Here is a 16,859-nt window from a genome sequence, read left to right on the forward strand (position 1 = left end):
CTGCTTCCTGCTGCTATCCCGGATTGTTAGATATCCCGTAGACTGTCTCCGGGACAGGTGAGGCTGCTGATCCCTTATTTTCAAATATGAAAGTTGACAGCTATGGTTTGAGGCCCAACAGCTACCCTCACCTGGTTTAGCCATGCCCCAGGGATCTCCTCAGTAGGTACCCCTATAAATTCAGGTACAGTGGTACCTCGGGTTAAGTACTTAATTTGTTCCTGAGCTCCGTTCTTAACCTGAAACTGTTCTTAACCTGAAGCACCACTTTAGCTAATGGGGCCTCCTGCTGCTGCCATGCCGCCGGAGCACAATTTCTGTTCTCATCCTGAAGCAAAGTTCTTAACCTGAAGCACTATTTATGGGTTAGCGGAGTCTGTAACCTGAAGCATATGTAACCTGAAGCGTATGTAACCTGAGGTACCACTGTATTTTTATTTTTATTTTGTGCCTCATCAGCTTGGCACCCTGTGTGGGGGAACTGCCTTGCACCTAACCTGGTGCTGCACAAGGCAGTTGTGGGGATTAAAATGAGAAAGGGGGAGACCCTGAGCTACACCACCTCGAGGGGGGGGGAAGGTGGGATATAAATGCAATAAATAAATAATTCAATGTGCTTATTACTAGTGATTAAATCTCTATACCATCCTTCATCCGAAGATCACAGTATTGTATTGTATTGTATTGTATTGTATTGTATTGTATTGTATTTTTATTTTATTCATTCATTCATTCATTTAAAAAGGGTCCTTTAGGAGCTGCTTGTTTCTGTTTCTTAACTCTCCCTCTGGCTGAGGAAAAACTAACTAGCCGGTCGTTCCTTCGCCTGACGATTTAAATCTCGGGGACGGGGAGGGGCGAGCGGAGGGGGCGGAGCTTGGCACCGGCGGGCCCCTCACACCCACCCCGAATGGGCGTGGCCGCGCAACTTCCGCTCTGATCGGCAGCATTGTCCCGGAGCTCTGACCTCTTTTGCCATGGCGCTCTCTCGCGCAGAGCGCTGCTTCGTGCTCGTGCTGCGCTTCCTCTCGGGAGCCCTCCTCGCGCTGCTCAGCCTGGCGGCGCGCGCCTCAGCCCTCCGCTCCCCATTGAGGGCGCCGGCGGCGGTGGCGGCTGCTGCTGCTTCTTCTCCTCCTGGTCCCAGCAGAGCCCGCGCCGTCCCGCCGCCGGAACACCCATTGCTGTTGCTGTCCGCAGTGGAGCTGGCTCGGCGGATCCGCCGCAGGGAGGTAAGGGCCCGGGCAGCCCGTCTCTGAGTTAGAGAGAGAGAGAGAGAGAGAGAGAGAGAGAGAGAGAGAGAGAGAGATGTGGGAGGGGATCGCCCCGCAAGGGCTGCTGGGCATTGTAGTTTTGCTAGGAGGGGGTCTACTCCAAGGCAAAGCTTGGGGATTCCTAGCCCTTCGCGAATGCCCCATGTTCCTAGACCACCTAGGCTTCCATATATCCTACCTTGACTCTGAGGATCTGCTTATGAAGTTGTGCCACAAAATCCAGTGTGGAATATTTAGTGGAAGTCCTCTGTTCCAAGGTAGCAGGGGCATGTCGGCTCCCACAACTTTGGTGCTCTCTTTTTAATTTCTTTGCAGCTTGCTTGTGGAGTATGGAATCTAGATCTGGCGTGGGAGATTCTTGGCCTAGGCACAAGGGGTGAACCTTTCAGAATAAATCAACATAAGCCCTTAACATGAATCCCAGGATCTTTGTAGAATCTTAAGTCCAGGTTCTATTAGATACTCCCACCTGCTTTCAAAGAAAAAACAAATTTCTCGTGAGAATGTGGGCGATGTTCCCTTTAGTTAAAGGAAAGAGACAGTACTCTTTAATAGTACTTTTACTATTAAAAGTATCACTTTTACAACCAGAATGGTGAATGCAGATAATATTGGGCACTCAAAAGGTGGAGGGAGCAGAAAAATACCCATCTGCTGCATTAGCTTTCTTTCTAGCACAGTGAAGAGACCAGGATTGCACCTGTTGCCATTATGTGACAGTAGCAGGATCGGCAGAGGATCCATAGGATTCTGCGGTGGCTCAGCCCCACCCCTGAAGCACCCTGTTTCAGAGATATCTGCTGGTGGGGACGCCACTAGTGGTTGGTTCTGCTCACTATTTGGATGGGTGCATTGGCGTGCTCTTTGCTGGCAGAGCTTCCACACTGATGGTTGGAGCTTCCCTGGTTGCAGAAGCCTTTAAAATGTCATTCAGTGGCCCCATTCAATCTCCCTTCAGCACAGTGATTCGGGGATTTGGATTGCTCAGTTAGTCATCCATGGTAGTGGTCTACTGACTCCAAACATGTAGCTTTCATGTGGGAAAGACCAAGCGCTGAGGGTGGGAGAGAGAAATCCAGCTCCTAAAAATGCAATATCTGAAACTTTTCTAATTCTTCAGATGGTTTGGTAAGCCGCTATCTCTGCAGCATTAAAGTTCATTTGCTGAACATTATACTCATTTGATAAGGGTCTCGTCTGCCTTCAGTTTACCCACTAAATAAATGTTTTAAAGAAATCCCACCAAATGCAAAGCCTGCCATGCTCTTGCTGTTTACCTTCTGCCCACTTTTCTGTGGAAGATACAAATAAATCTGCAATGAGCCCTGCTGGTGTTCATGATGAAATAAATTTGGATTGGTTCCACTTGAATACTTTTCACTGGGGTTGTTGATGTAACTGCACATCATAGAATTATCCTAGCAATTCTGAAATAGCCAAAAGCATCTGGAGAAGAGTAAGAGAACATCCTGTTCTTAGGTTTAATTTTTGTTTTGCAGATTAATGCAAATCATTATTAGGGATAGAGAGTTGCTAGACCACAATGATGCTGGCTTCCTTGCTTTATCCACCTGTATTACCGATTTTTAGGTTGGGTGGGGGAATGACAAACCAGCCTGGTCACCTGGAGGCAATTTTTACTCTCAGCAAGTTACTATTTGAAAATCTAGATTTAAGAAGGTAATCAACTGTACCACCGTTGATGCTGATGTCCCCTCCCCTCCAATTCTAAATACACCTGTTGCATGAGTGAATTCAAATTTGTTTCATCAACACTTGCTTCTAAACTAAGGTTACTTGACGTCCACATTTCCCGGGGACAGTCCCTGGATTTACAAATCAGTCCCCAAACAAAATCCATTGAAGTTGAAAAGTGTCCCCAGATTCATTGAAAAAAATCTGGTAACCTTATTCCAAACAAGCATTACACTGTTCTTCAGTTGCTTTGCGTCAGGGCAAGAGATTGGTATTGAGAATCTCGTCTCCTGCCCCTCCCTTAAAGGAATGTGGTTTTTTTCCAGTGACTTGCTTGGTGTGTATTGTAAAGAGGTTTGGAATCTTAGGAGAAATCTTGTGTACATTCTCATTTAGAAGATTTTCAAATAAGCCTCCAAGCACTGTTCAGATTATAACTTACCCAAAACGTGTAGGGGTTACCGTGGCATAGACTTTTGACACAGGCAAATAACATACAGTAATTGTCTTTCATGGTTATACAGGAAAATGGGCTCATTTGAGTCCTTACATTCTGTTGTGCATCTTTCATAGGGGCGGGGAAATTTTGTGTCATCATCACATGTTGCTGAACTGCAGCTCCCATCATTCCCAGCCATTGACCATGCTTTCTAGGGCTTGTGGGAATTGTAGTCTGGCAACATCCCATATTTCCCCCCATATCTCCAACTCTTAACCTCTTTCCACAATTTAATATACCGTATTTTTCCTTCTATAAGATGCCCCCATGTATAAGATGCCCCCTATTTTGGGGGACTCAGATTTAAGAAATTGGGAGGAGATGGCCCTGTGTATAAGAAGCCCCCAAATTTTTGACATTATTTTTAAGGGGAAAAACCTACGGTAGTCTTCTACACGGAAAAATACAGTACTTATTTTCAAATAGATTAAGATTTCTTAAAGGTAAGGTAAAGTGACCCCTGACCATTAGGTCCAGTCGTGACCGACTCTGGGGTTGCGGCACTCATCTCACTTTATTGGCCGAGGGAGCCGGCGTACAGCTTCCGGGTCATGTGGCCAGCATGACTAAGCCGCTTCTGGCGAACCAGAGCAGCACATGGAAACGCCGTGTACCTTCCCGCCGGAGCGGTACCTATTTATCTACTTGCACTTGACATGCTTTCGAACTGCTAGGTTGGCAGGAGCTGGGACTGAGCAATGAGAGCTCAGCCCGTCGCGGGGATTCGAACCACCGACCTTCTGATCGGCAAGTCCTAGGCTCTGTGGTTTAACTCACAGCGCCACTCGCGTCCCAATAAGATTTCTTACTGTCAGCCAAATTCCCAAATACAACTTTTTGCCTATTTTTAAACTAGACATCCTTTCTAAAAATTTTTTTTGACTGCTCATCCATGTTTTTGACCAACATTTTGGTTTTATCTGAGCTTATTTTGAAACCTGCCACTTCTCCAAACCTTTTAATTGCTTCTAATGTTTTGGGAACGCTCTCCAAAGGTTGTTCTCGTGTCAGCACCGCATCGTCAGCAAATGCCCTTAATTTATAGACTCTATGTCCCACCTCAATACCTTTAATATTCAATGAACATTTAAAGCACATTGCCTCCCTCAAATAATACCTGTGGGAAACTATATTTTGTTAAGGGTGCTGGGAGTTGTGGCTCAGTGCGGGTAAAATGCAGTTCTGAGTATTCTTTGAGGGAAAGCATGCATGTTAAATGTAGGCACATTCCCAGATGGCAAGGGAAATAATTCGTAATAGTGAGCATGAGCTAAATTCTGCCTCTTTCTGAAATCCGTTGTTATCAGCAGCTTCCCTCACATTGCTGCTCACACCCAATGGTTAATGATAAACTTATTTATCACTTATTTTATTGCATGTATATTATACCACTTTCCCAAGGAACTCAGACATACTGTGCATAGGTTTTTCCAATTTTCCCCTACTCAACAAATATGTGAGGTGAGTGAGGCTAAAATACAGCAACTGACTGAAGGCTTCCTTACATGGCCATGTGGAGAGCCTCCTTTCTCAGAGATAGTGTACCACTGACAAGTACTTTTCTGGCAAGTAATAGCAGGGAGTGTGCGATGGACGTTTTGCCTTGCTTGTGAGCTTCACAGAAACATCTGTAAACCATTTTGTGAAGCTGGGTTATTTGGACCTTTGGTCTGATCCATTAAAGTTCATAGCTGCCCAGAGTGGTTTGAGCAGCATATAAAGAATGAATCATCATCATTATTAAATTATTATAGAATATTCGAACCTTGATTTCCTTGCTCCAAGCCCAGCATTCTATCCATGGCACGGTGCTAATTGCTAATGAAACAAAACACAATGTTCAGCACATACGGTCATTAGATCTCTGAAAGTTAGCCAGATTTCATCAATCTTTTGAGCACTTTTTATTCCTTGCAGGTGAAATGTATTGATGTTATTGAAACATACATTGGGAGGATCAAAGAAGTCAACCCGTTGATCAATGCGGTTGTAAAAGACAGGTGAGTGATGGAATTTATACTTTCTTTTTCAACATATTTCTACTTCTGACAGGAAAAAGGGCAGTCGGATGCGGTGCTCCGCTAGAGATTCTCTGTTGCCTCACACGTTGACCTACTTTGAGTCAATACAGTTCCTGAAGAATTCTTCCAAGTGCTCGCATAGTTATGATTTGCAACACAATCATAGCAAAAGTAACTAGTTTGTAGCTTCTCCGAATCCGAACAAAGGGAGCTCTGCTCATTCTCGGAAGTACTTGTCCTTTCTGAACCTTTCGCTGACCTTGGCCATCCTGTATTCAGACTAAGAACATGAGAGCTGGCCTACTGGATGAGTGGGGCAGGCAGGTGGGATAAAGTGTCATCTCACCTAGTACAGTGGTGCCTCGCAAGACGAAATTAATCCGTTCCGCGAGTGTCTTCGTCTAGCGGTTTTTTCGTCTTGCGAAGCAACCCTATTAGCGGCTTAGCGGATTAGCGCTATTAGCGGTTTAGCGGCTATTATAGGCTTAAAGGCTTAGCGGATTAGCTGCTAAAAGGCTATTAAAGGCTTAGCGGCTTAGATAAAGGGGGGGGGAAGCGAGAAAAAAAATCTCAAGACTCGCAAGACATTTTCGTCTTGCGAAGAAGCCCATAGGGAAATTCGTCCTGCGAAGCAACTCAAAAATGGAAAACCCTTTCGTCTAGCGGGTTTTCCGTCTTGCGAGGCATTCGTCTTGCGGGGCACCACTGTACTCTGTCTCCCAACAGCTGCTGATCAGATGCTCCTGGAAGATGCACAAGCAGGGGCATGGTGGAGAAAGGTGATGTGATAGGTGGGCCATCTCACGGGGTGGGACAAAGCAGCACCCAGCAATGACGAGCCTCCCACTCACCAACCTTCCTGCAGGGATCTGCATTGCCAATGCATTCTCTGGAATCTTTGGACCCCATCATGCCTATCAGCTAATGTCATCCTTTGCTGGTGGGCATGTGGCTGTATTTTGGAGAGATGGTCTAATGGGTCAGACCCCCTGTAGACCACGACTGGCTGCAAGGTGGAGATTCTCTGCCCCTGTTGTATACCATCATGTTCTTCTTTTAAGGATTTTTTAAAAGCCGTTTGACCATTTGTCCTCGCTCCCAGGCAGGAAATAGCAAGGGGCTGCATACCTGAGGGGAAACCTGGAGACAGAACCCTGTTTTGTTTATCCGAGGTCAAGAACCTCTTTGCCGTTAAGCAAATATTTCTAGAGAAGTTGCAAAGCTGTGGTGATCACAAAGCAAAACAAAAATAAAAAAACAGCAACATTTAGACTTGTTTCCTCTAGGCTCCCTCTCAAGTATTTCTCCAGCTTCACCTCTGGCTGTGGCTCCAGAGATGGAACTTGGGAGGAGCAATAGGTGGGGACAAAATGAGCATCGTAGGAAGACCAGTTAGGTTCCAGGCTCTAGAGATTGACGGGTTTTCTCTTATTTCCTCTGGCTCTTACCCAACCATCCCTCTCAGGTTTGAGGCTGCCCTTGAGGAAGCTCATCAGGTCGACCAGCTGCTCTCTGAGGGGCAAGATGATGAAGAGTCACTGAAGGAAAAGTTCCCCTTCTTGGGGGTCCCTATCACCATCAAAGAAGCCTTTGCGCTATACGGTGTGTTCTCTTGCATAACCTCCACCCACCTCTTGACCGCAGTCTGTAGTCTTCCCTCATTTAATTTATTTATCTATTTAATAGATTTGTTTCAGTATGAATATGTTACAGTAATGGGTAACAGAGCAACCCTTAAGACGTTTTGTTTGTTGCTTTCTTAAATCGGCATTCCTTCATTCTTTTAAAACTCTGTCGATGAGATCTTATAAAATAGTGACTGCCAAATGTATCTAAACAATGGTGCTTGAATCAGTTGAATCCTTTTTAAAATAATAATAATAATAATAAATTTTATTTATATCCCGCCCTCCCCAGCCGAAGCCGGGCTCAGGGCGGCTAACAACAATAAAACAGTACAAAAGTACAGCATAAACAACACTCTAAAATCATTCATTATAAAATTGATTAATTCAAGCCACCGGCAACCATTGGGCCAGAACTTAATTTTTATTAAGTTTTCCATTTTAACAATCCAATCAGATCACATTAAATATTCCAAATTATACAAATACATATCATATAGTCCAAATATTTTGCCAATTTATAAATTTTTGTTGGGGCTTCCCAGGCTTCAAGTTCAGTGGGGTCCAATCATCTTATGTTTCTATGCCTTGAGTTTCCAATAGTTCCTTCTTTAAATCTTCCTGTTGTTATCCTTCCTTCTTTCATGGCCTCTGAGTTATTTCCACAGGCAAGTTGAAGTGAGCAATAATATGCTTCTGTGTGAAATTAGTATGACTCTCCTTTTTTTTTTTTTGTAGCTGGTAAGTCTATTATTTGCAGTATATCCTCACATGCTGGTGTTTATGCCGAATCAATCCAAAAGTCCTTCTCTGGTGGCAAACGCCATCTTCTCTCAGTTCCGATGAAATAAAATCTAGGCGTTTGCTCATTAATTTTCTCAGACAGGTTGCATCAAACATTAGTCTTTCCAGGGGAGATTTGCCAAATCAGACTTGAAGTACAGATATAATAACAAATTAAGAGCTCGCCTCCCCCATGACTATTTATCTCTGCAACTCGGTCTATCCCATAATGGCGGATCCCAATTAAATAGTGCGTCACATCACTCTTCCGGAGAGTCTTTTATCTTCTTCCAAGTATTTAAAAAAACAAAGGCCTTAGTTAGTATTTGAATCAGTTGAATCCTAAGGGCATTCTTCAAATAGTGAGCGACTCATTTAGGACTTTGAAGACAAAGGTTCAAATCCACCACTCAGCCATGATGCTCAACCTAACCCTACATCACAGGGTAATTGTGAGGATTAATTAGGAGGTAGACATGTGCTATCTTGAACTTCTTGGAAGAAGAAGAAGGTTTCCAATTGTTGTGTTTTGGGAAAGCTATGTTATCTTACAATAGGGTGTGCTGTATAAAGTGCAGCCCACGTCCTTTTCTCAGTGAGTGACATCTTTGCTAACCTTCTAGGGATTTTCCTTCATGTAGTACTGCAGACTAAGCTAATATCCAGCTGCTCTGAGGGCGCCAGGTTTTAGTCTGAAACCAGCAATTCTCTGGTGTTGCTGCATCTTAGAGGGTGTGGTCCCAAACTTGTTAAACAAGATACTCCTTCTCCAGTAAAGCCAACCAATTTTTGCACTCTTAATGAGGTACCTCTGGAGTATCTAGGGATGAGATTTACTATTTGTGGTTTGCTCCCCACAAACCTATTCCTCCTTGGCTAAGCCATACCTCTCTTCACACATACAAAACAAGTAAGATACTTCTTGGTTTGAGGACTGTGTACTTGCTTGTATACTTGAGGACAGAGAGCATGCTAAAAGATCAAGGAACTGGCTAGAAAGGAGGAGGTGGGTTATAAAGCACAGAGTGAGCAAAAACCATTACTGTAATAGGTTTTGTTTTTATTTTAGTTCATTACTTACCTTTCTCCCTTCCACTGCTAAAAGGAGCATTTGCTTTCCCCAGCTGGAAAGATGATAAAGATGAGCTTTATCTCATCTACTATAGGATGCAAATGGTTTACAGAAAATGAAAAACACCTACCAAATAGAACCAGAGATACCTGCTTGATTAAACATTGCTGAAATAGTGTGGTGTATCTACCATATTGCATCATTTGGGGAGCAGCTACTCCCTTGGCTCTTGGCCTTATATCTGCCCTTTAGCACTGCTCTAGGCTATTGTGGAACCTCTGACTCTTTTTTCCTTTTTGTTTCTCTCATTGTGGTAGGGTTGCCCAATGCCTCTGGACTGGTTAGCCGTCGTAACATTATCTCCACATCCGATGCTTCGGTAGTGTCACGGGTAAAGCAGGCTGGCGCCATCCCACTGGGTGTGACCAACTGCAGCGAGCTGTGCATGTGGTTTGAGTCGAGCAACCGGGTCTATGGTCGGACCAACAACCCATATGACCTAGAGCGCATCGTAGGAGGCAGCTCAGGTGAGTGGGCTACCTCGTTTGTGAGCACATGCTGCACTGAACAGATAAATTAGTCCTGGCTGATCAAATCTCCTGCTAGTGATTAACTGCTCATGTGATGGGGGTTTAAACAAGTGACCAGAACTCAGCAAGAATGGAGGGCAGTTGGGAAAACGTTGCTTATTTTTGACTTTGATACAGCATAGAAGTAGGTTTGTATAGGGATTGGGGACTGGAAAGCCACCTATAATAGTTTGCAAGTTAGGTATGCCAGTGATGCTTCTATTTTGTTGGATCTGCAAGTATTTGAGATTAGTACTGAGTAGCAAGACAATCCCTGGGGGAAAAATCTGATTAGCCCACTCTGTTTCTCCATGTGTATTTCGGTCTCCCAGAGCAGATTTTGTGAGTGGCAAGTGCGGGGTTACTCAGATATGTCTGTGGTCCAGTACCAGTCTTTCCTTTGTTTCCCTTCCAGGAGGAGAAGGCTGCATCCTGGCAGCTGCTGGTTCTGTGATCGGTGTGGGCTCGGATATTGGGGGCAGTATCCGTATGCCAGCTTTCTTCAACGGCGTCTTTGGACACAAGCCCACCACTGGTACAAAATGCCCATTTCTCATTGCTTCTTTTTCCACCAAGTTAACTAAAAGAAAGGACAGAAAGAACAGCTGTAGGTTGTCTTGATGAAGAATTAGGGTTTATTTCCTTTGGAAGGTCAACTGGACCTTAAGGTAAAAGCCTTTGGGAATTTGGACATCCAGTTCAGAAGGAGAGTCAGCTACCGTTCCTGAAGGCCTGGCTGTTTTGGCTACACAAATTGGTATCTCAGTACAGTAGAACCTCGTGTTATGGACGGGATCCGTTCCGGAGGCCCATCTGTAACACGGAACTGATGCATGCCAAAGTGCCACATTTGCACACTTGGAAGTAACCCATTCCAGTACTTCTGGGTTGCCATGGGATGCAACACGAAAACACATAACCTGAAGTGGACGCAGCATGAGGTATGACTGTAGTGGAAGCAGCAAGTCCAAATCTAGCAATGGTATCCTGTTGAAAACGTTTTTAAAGCATTGCATGGCTATTAAAAGATAGGAAGGCCCCTGCCTGCAGATTCACAGACTAATACAAAAGCAATGGGAGGAGGGAAGAGAGCAAGACTTGCAACACTTGCTCCTTCTTTGGCCAGAGGATGGGGCCAGGATACTTTATCCCTGTTGCCATAATGTTCATTGTGCGGAACAGAAGGTGGACCCGAGTGTGCCTTCTTCAGTTCTGCAGTCTCAAGGTAACTGGCAGTAGCAGTGTCCTTTCTGTCAGAAAACTGATTAGGGTTCAGGTTTGGACCTAAACTAGCCTTGAATACAGTGCTCTGTGTATGGGAGAGGTGGCATATGAACCGAACCCTGTCACTAAACTAAAACGATGTGGTTTGTCATGCAAAGCTAAACTTGGTGTGTTCATCTAGGTGTGGTTCCCAATGACGGCCAATTCCCTAATGCTGTGGGCATTCGGACAAAGTTCCTGTGCACTGGCCCAATGTGCCGTTTTGCAGAGGACCTGGAACCCCTGTTGAGGGTCATGGCTGGGTCAGGCGTTACAAAGTAAGTGGTTCTTATTACTTTTGCAGTGCATAAAGTGAATCCTAGTCTGCTAGGAAGTGCAAATGTGTTTGGCACCTGTCATTATTGTCACCGGCTGTCTTTGCCCCTGACGGTAGAGATCTGCACCGTGAGGGACAGGGCTAACTAAGGCAGAGGTCGGAATACCCCCCCTTCACAACACCATGTATGAAAGCCGATTTAACTGGCCGTTGAATCTTATTTCCACACTGGCTGTGGGACAGCATCCATCAGTGCGCCTCTGGGCACCAGGCTTGCTTCAGGGGTGCAGCATTGGCTGCATAGCTCACCTGACTCTGTTATCCATTACTTTGCTCTACTCTGTACCCTCTATCATCCTCTGCCTTGGTCTGCCTAATGGAGGACAGTATCCCCACTGGTCTGGCACCTTCTGTTGCTGTGGCATTTTTTTACCAAGAGTTGATTATAAGAACTTGGTGTACATCAAGGAGCTAGTCCACTCTGCCGACTTGAACTGAGGATGGGACCAAAGTGCTCCTCGTTTCTGACTTGTGGCCATCTTATTCCTTCCTATTCAGGTTGAAGCTGGATGAAAAAGTATCTCTAAAGAATGTGAAATTCTACTCCATGGAGCATGACGGAGGTTCTGTCTTTGTTTCCCCAGTGGACAAAGAGCTTCTTCAGGCTCATCGGAACGTAAGAGGAAACTGCATCTGGTAGCTTTAAAACTTGAGGGCCATTACAGTTATCAGGGAGTTTAGGTAGGCGTTTGGTAAATGGCAGCTGAGTCAGCCTGTGCAAATTTGCCTGTGCATACCTTCATGTGCCCCAGTGTACCTGGGCACTGTTTTTGTCAGATTCATGCACAGGTCCATAGCTCAGTGGTAAGAGTATATCCTTTGCATGCAGAAGCCCCCTGCTCCATTCGGTTCCCAGCATCTCCAGATAGGAAACGATCCCTTCTTTAAACCTTGGCTGTATATCTACTGGCTGTGTTATATTTATTATTAATAATAATTAAATGCATTTTTATAGGGGAAAAAGTCTCAGTTCAACTTGCAGCAAGATTATGAATACAAAGATAGCATAAAATAGCCCCAGAGCAGTGCAATTATCTTGAAGTAGGATTGCCAAATCAAAATGGGAAATGTAAGGGCTACTGTGGAGCTTTGATAGCTAAGCTTAGGGTACATTTACATAATGTTCTGGTGAGCTGTGGAAGTCTTGAAGCTGGAGTGTAGGGAGCAACCCCTATGTTCACTAGCGGTTGCAGTGAAAGTACCAAAGATTAAGGAGAACCACTCTCTATCCTTCTCTGTGTGTGAGAGAATTCACACATGCATACCATCTTCACCCTGTGATTACAACTGAGTGATGTATGCACATACTTAAAAAAAGTTGTTGCATAGCAAAGTCCACAGACACAGTCTTCCTATCATGTTGCCTGAAGCAGAGTGGAGCTCCTCAGAAGTTCAGACATCCATCTGTGAATGTCCAGGTGTTACCAGTCCTCCTAACTCTGATGTAGTGGTGATAATATTGTTTTGGTGTACTGTGTCTGTGTGGAATGAGAAGAATCCTATATTTTTCTTAAATGCTCTTTGGCCCCCGGGCTTTCAATTCCTCCTTTAATAACTGTTTACTCAATGGTTGTTATTTTCTCTCTTATGTTTTCAAGGTGGTAAAGCACCTGGAGGCTGACCTGGGTGTTCAAGTTCAGCCTGTGAATATTCACAAAATGAAGTATTCCTTCCAGATCTGGTCTGTCATGATGTCTTCCAAGGACAGTGATGGGCAGGTATGTAAAATGCAAACAGGTAAGCCTACCTGTGACAGGGGAAGAACAGCAGCAATGGACAAATTGTCTTTCAGGGATGCTGATCTTCATATGATCTTCATACATTGTTCTCTAGAGCATGGTTCTAAAAAGTACTTAGTTAGTCCTTCCCATGGACCCCAATCTCTACTATATTTAAAGCAGTACCATGCTACCTTAAGCAATTATGGTTTCCCTCAAAGAATTCTGGGAACTGTAGTTTGTTAAGAGATTTGCTAGGAGATCCTTATTTCTCTCCCAGAGCTACTATTACCAGAATTCCCTGGAAAGAGGGATTGTTTGTTTTGTTTTTTAAAAAACAATTTTTATTTGATTTTACAAGTATAAAATTGTAACAGTACAAAATACATAACAATATTTAGAGATTCTTCCAAATCTCTGGACTTCCCATCTTCCCCTCTATGGGTCCTATTATCAACTGCATATTATTTAATCATCCAAATTTTATATCTCTCAATTTTTGTCCATAATACTTTCTACATTACAAGTGTTATTGTAATCCTGCTGACATTTTCATCTGCTTACAGTGGTCCCTCAGGTAGATTGTAAATTTTCCCCATTCTTTGAGCTTTCCTCAAAGTTTCAGTTTGAGGTCAGGTCAGTTTCATCATTTTGGCATAATCCAACAGCTTAGTTTGCCATTCTTCTCTGGTAGGGACTTTATAGTCTTTCAGTCTAGAAGAGGGATTGATTGTTAAACCACTCTGGCAATTGTAGCTCTGTGAGGAGAATAGGGGTCTCTGAACAATGCTCAACAACCTTGGCAAACTACACTTTGCAAGATTCTTTGGGAGATGCCGTACCATGACTGTTCAAGGTGACGTCTTTTAAACGTCTGGTGCAGTTGGGACCCATGCCTGCTTCCATAGCTCTTGCTCCACTATGAAAGATTTATTTATTTATTTGTCATTGTACCTTGTAAAATTGAGAGAGGAGGTTTGGTACAGGCTGCAAACCATGCTTAAAATATACTAGTTTAAAAAGCTAGAAGCAGAAAACGTTACGGAATTCTCTTTGTCCTTGCTTCTCCATTCATATTCATATTCATATTACAGCAAACAGAAACCTTCACAGAGCTTCTTGGGGATCATGGAAAGCCAGTGTGGCCGTCATGGGAGCTGCTGAAGTGGATGATAGGGATGTCTTCACACACCATCCCAGCCATTGGTAACGTCCTGTTTTTAAATCTAAGAGTTTAATTCTAAAATAGCTGCACTTCTTTGATGTGCTAGTTCTATCCAGGTTGTTTGGCATTTCCTGGTAACTAAATATGGAGTGCTGGCAAAGAAATGTATATAATAATGCTTGGGACCAGAAGGTAGCATCATATATTTGGAAGGGAGGTGGTGATGCTGACAATCTAGGACTGGGATAGCCAACATAGTGCCTTCCAGATGTTGGTGTACTACTAGTCCCATCACCCCTGACCATTGGCCATGCAGGTTGGGGGCTGATGTCTGCTGGACTCCAACAACATATGGAGGGTGCCACGTTGACTAAGGAGTCTGGCGATCCTCAACTCATCCAGTACCATGGAAGTTTGGGAGTGAAAGGCAGCAACTAAAAGAGTTGTTTTCAAAGGCTTGTGTACCTGCTCTTGGCTGTGGCCCGTGCTAAGGGATGATGGGAGTTGTGGTCCAGCAATATCTGTAGGGCATCACATCGGCTACCCCTGTTCTAGTATATCATGTTATATATGATGCAGCCTTTTGCAGTGACTGCTGTTTGTCTTTGACCTACCTGCATCTCTGTGCTCTTTAGCACTAGGATTAACCGAGAAGGTGGTGAAATACAGTCCCAAAGTGAACGCTAAGCTAGCAAGCATGGCACAGAGTCTGCAGACCGAGATGGTGAATCTACTGGGAAGTGATGGTGTCCTCTTATATCCTTCACACCCTGTAGTTGCTCCCAAGCACCACACTCCTCTGGGGATGCCTTTCAATTTTGCCTACACGGGTAAGGAGTTCCTATTTTGCATATGCATGTATTACTCATGTACATTCATTCAGTGTATATGATGCTTTGCAGAGTACAAGATGTTAGACAGGTCACTGCCTTAAGGAGCTTAGAATGTAAAAATTCAACACAGGAAAAGGAGAGGAAGCAGGAGACCAGGAGAAAAAGGGAAGCAGCATGCAGTAATTGTATTTCACCATTTGGGTGAATATGGTTTTCTTTGCCTGTGTACATGCTCATGTGCACCCACCGAACAGGACATAGCATATGATACAGCCATATGTGTGCAGTACATGGGTATGTACTATACAATTCCACAGTACTGCTACCTCCAAACTAGGTTATACAACTTTTCCATGGGATTATGTTGACCTCCTGATTCTGGGAAGTCTCTGGGTATGGAGCAAACTGTGCTTTGTTTATTAGGGGCCTCTGTGACATATTGTGTTTCATTAGCCAGCGCAGAACCCCTTGATTTATTCTTGCACTTAAAACCAGTATGATAAATTCCAAATTCTCAGGGAATGTTTCTAGATAGCAGCGAAACAAAATGTCTTGGATTCTAGTTCGTTTGTTGCAAAGAAGTGCTTTGAGTCCCTAATTCCTTTCACTCTCTCTTCCCCTTTTAGCCATCTTCAACATACTGGGCTTACCAGTGACCCAGTGCCCGCTGGGCTTGAGCAAGGAAGGCCTCCCCTTGGGCATCCAGGTGGTGGCAGGACCCTACAATGACCACTTGACTCTGGCCATGGCACAATACCTGGAGAAGGCATTTGGAGGATGGGTTCTCCCTGGTACATCCTAGCGTGTGTTGCCCGAGTCCTGGTGATAGCAGAAACACGAAGAGTGCCCCACCTGTAGCAGCCGGCAGCTGCATCTGATATTGGAGGAGCTCTGATGCCTGTCCCCCCTGCACGCACTTGCAACCCAGGGGGACTTAATTCCCTCCCACAGGGCCAAAGCTGATAGAGAGTCCAGCTGCACCTTTAGCTTTCTTCTTTTCTTATTACAAAATTACTTGAGAAGTTTAGGCAATAGGATGCTCTCTCCTTTCTCAGGGAAATTGGGGGTTTTGGGGAGGGGGGAGAGGGTTCTTACAGGACAATCATATTGTGAGATATGGGAGAGGGTTTTCTGTCCCTGACTGTGGTGTTAGTAGTATAGGGCACCTGGTCCCCTACTTAACGTGGTTTTTCTTTGCTGCTTTCAAGGCCAGGCCAAGGGCATCTGTAATATTTATCTGTGCTGGAGACTATTTCCCCTACTTGAAAATGTATTTGGGAAATTGGGGTCCCCCAGCTTCCCACAATTTGCACAGAACACTGAGAACAGTGCTGGAGAAGGAGTTGTTGACTCCTCACTAAGTTGGACTTGGGAGTTCCCAGCCATGGCTCATGGTGGAAGAAGATGAGGGCAGCTTTTTAATTTCTTGGAAGGCACACCTTAGTAAATCTAGGACTGTTCAAATGAACGTGATGGAACATGTGATGGATCAAGTGTTTTCCCACACACATTCCTCTTCTGAGCCTGTGGGGCCATGTCTTGTGGATGTGAGGTTCTAAATCCTGCTTTGTATGTCTCTTTTTCATGATGTTGATAAATCCATACGTTACTCTATGCACCTTTTGACTGGGTACACTGAAAAACAGTTGGCCAGTTCCCATGGACCAATCAAAATGAAATGTATGTCATTTGCACCAAAGAGAATATAATGATATAGTACTTTAGGTCTGTGGTTCTGTTTCTTCTCTTGAACTCTCCTTTTCTTCGAAGCGAATCTAACACTGTTAGCTATTGTCAATAAGGAGCCAAAATGTGCTTGGATCGCAGTGCTGATGGTATATGACATAATTAAGTATAGTTGTACCCTGGTTTTCAAACAGCTTCTCGAAAGTTTTGGTTCCCGAACGCCACAAACATGGATGTGACTGTTCCGGTTTGCGAACTATTTTTGGAAGCCAAATGTCCAGTGAGGCTTCCTGCAGCCAATTGGAAGCCGCGCTTTGGTTTC

General features: G+C 44.4%; 1 protein-coding gene across 1 annotated transcript; it reads left to right on the plus strand.

Moving 5' to 3' along the window:
- Nucleotides 1-912: 912 nt before the first annotated feature.
- Nucleotides 913-16,575, plus strand: FAAH2 (fatty acid amide hydrolase 2). Its single transcript, XM_080990258.1, has 11 exons — nucleotides 913-1,229; nucleotides 5,383-5,465; nucleotides 6,952-7,088; nucleotides 9,284-9,493; nucleotides 9,951-10,070; nucleotides 10,941-11,076; nucleotides 11,634-11,751; nucleotides 12,734-12,853; nucleotides 13,948-14,059; nucleotides 14,654-14,848; nucleotides 15,478-16,575. Exons 1-11 carry the CDS (start codon nucleotides 978-980, stop codon nucleotides 15,651-15,653), a joined length of 1,659 nt encoding a protein of 552 aa, XP_080846384.1. The 5' UTR covers nucleotides 913-977; the 3' UTR covers nucleotides 15,654-16,575.
- The last annotated feature ends 284 nt before the right edge of the window (nucleotides 16,576-16,859 follow it).

The sequence above is a fragment of the Podarcis pityusensis genome (genome assembly GCF_964106645.2).
Source record: "Podarcis pityusensis genome assembly, chromosome: Z".
NCBI lineage: Eukaryota > Metazoa > Chordata > Lepidosauria > Squamata > Lacertidae > Podarcis > Podarcis pityusensis.

Excerpts from the sequence above, each read along its gene's own strand:
- FAAH2 (XM_080990258.1), top strand. The coding sequence starts at position 978 with ATGGCGCTCTCTCGCGCAGAGCGCTGCTTCGTGCTCGTGCTGCGCTTC. Across the intron at positions 11,077-11,633 it reads GCTGGGTCAGGCGTTACAAA|GTTGAAGCTGGATGAAAAAG; the intron begins GTAAGTGGTTCT and ends CTTCCTATTCAG. Across the intron at positions 14,060-14,653 it reads ACACACCATCCCAGCCATTG|CACTAGGATTAACCGAGAAG; the intron begins GTAACGTCCTGT and ends TGTGCTCTTTAG.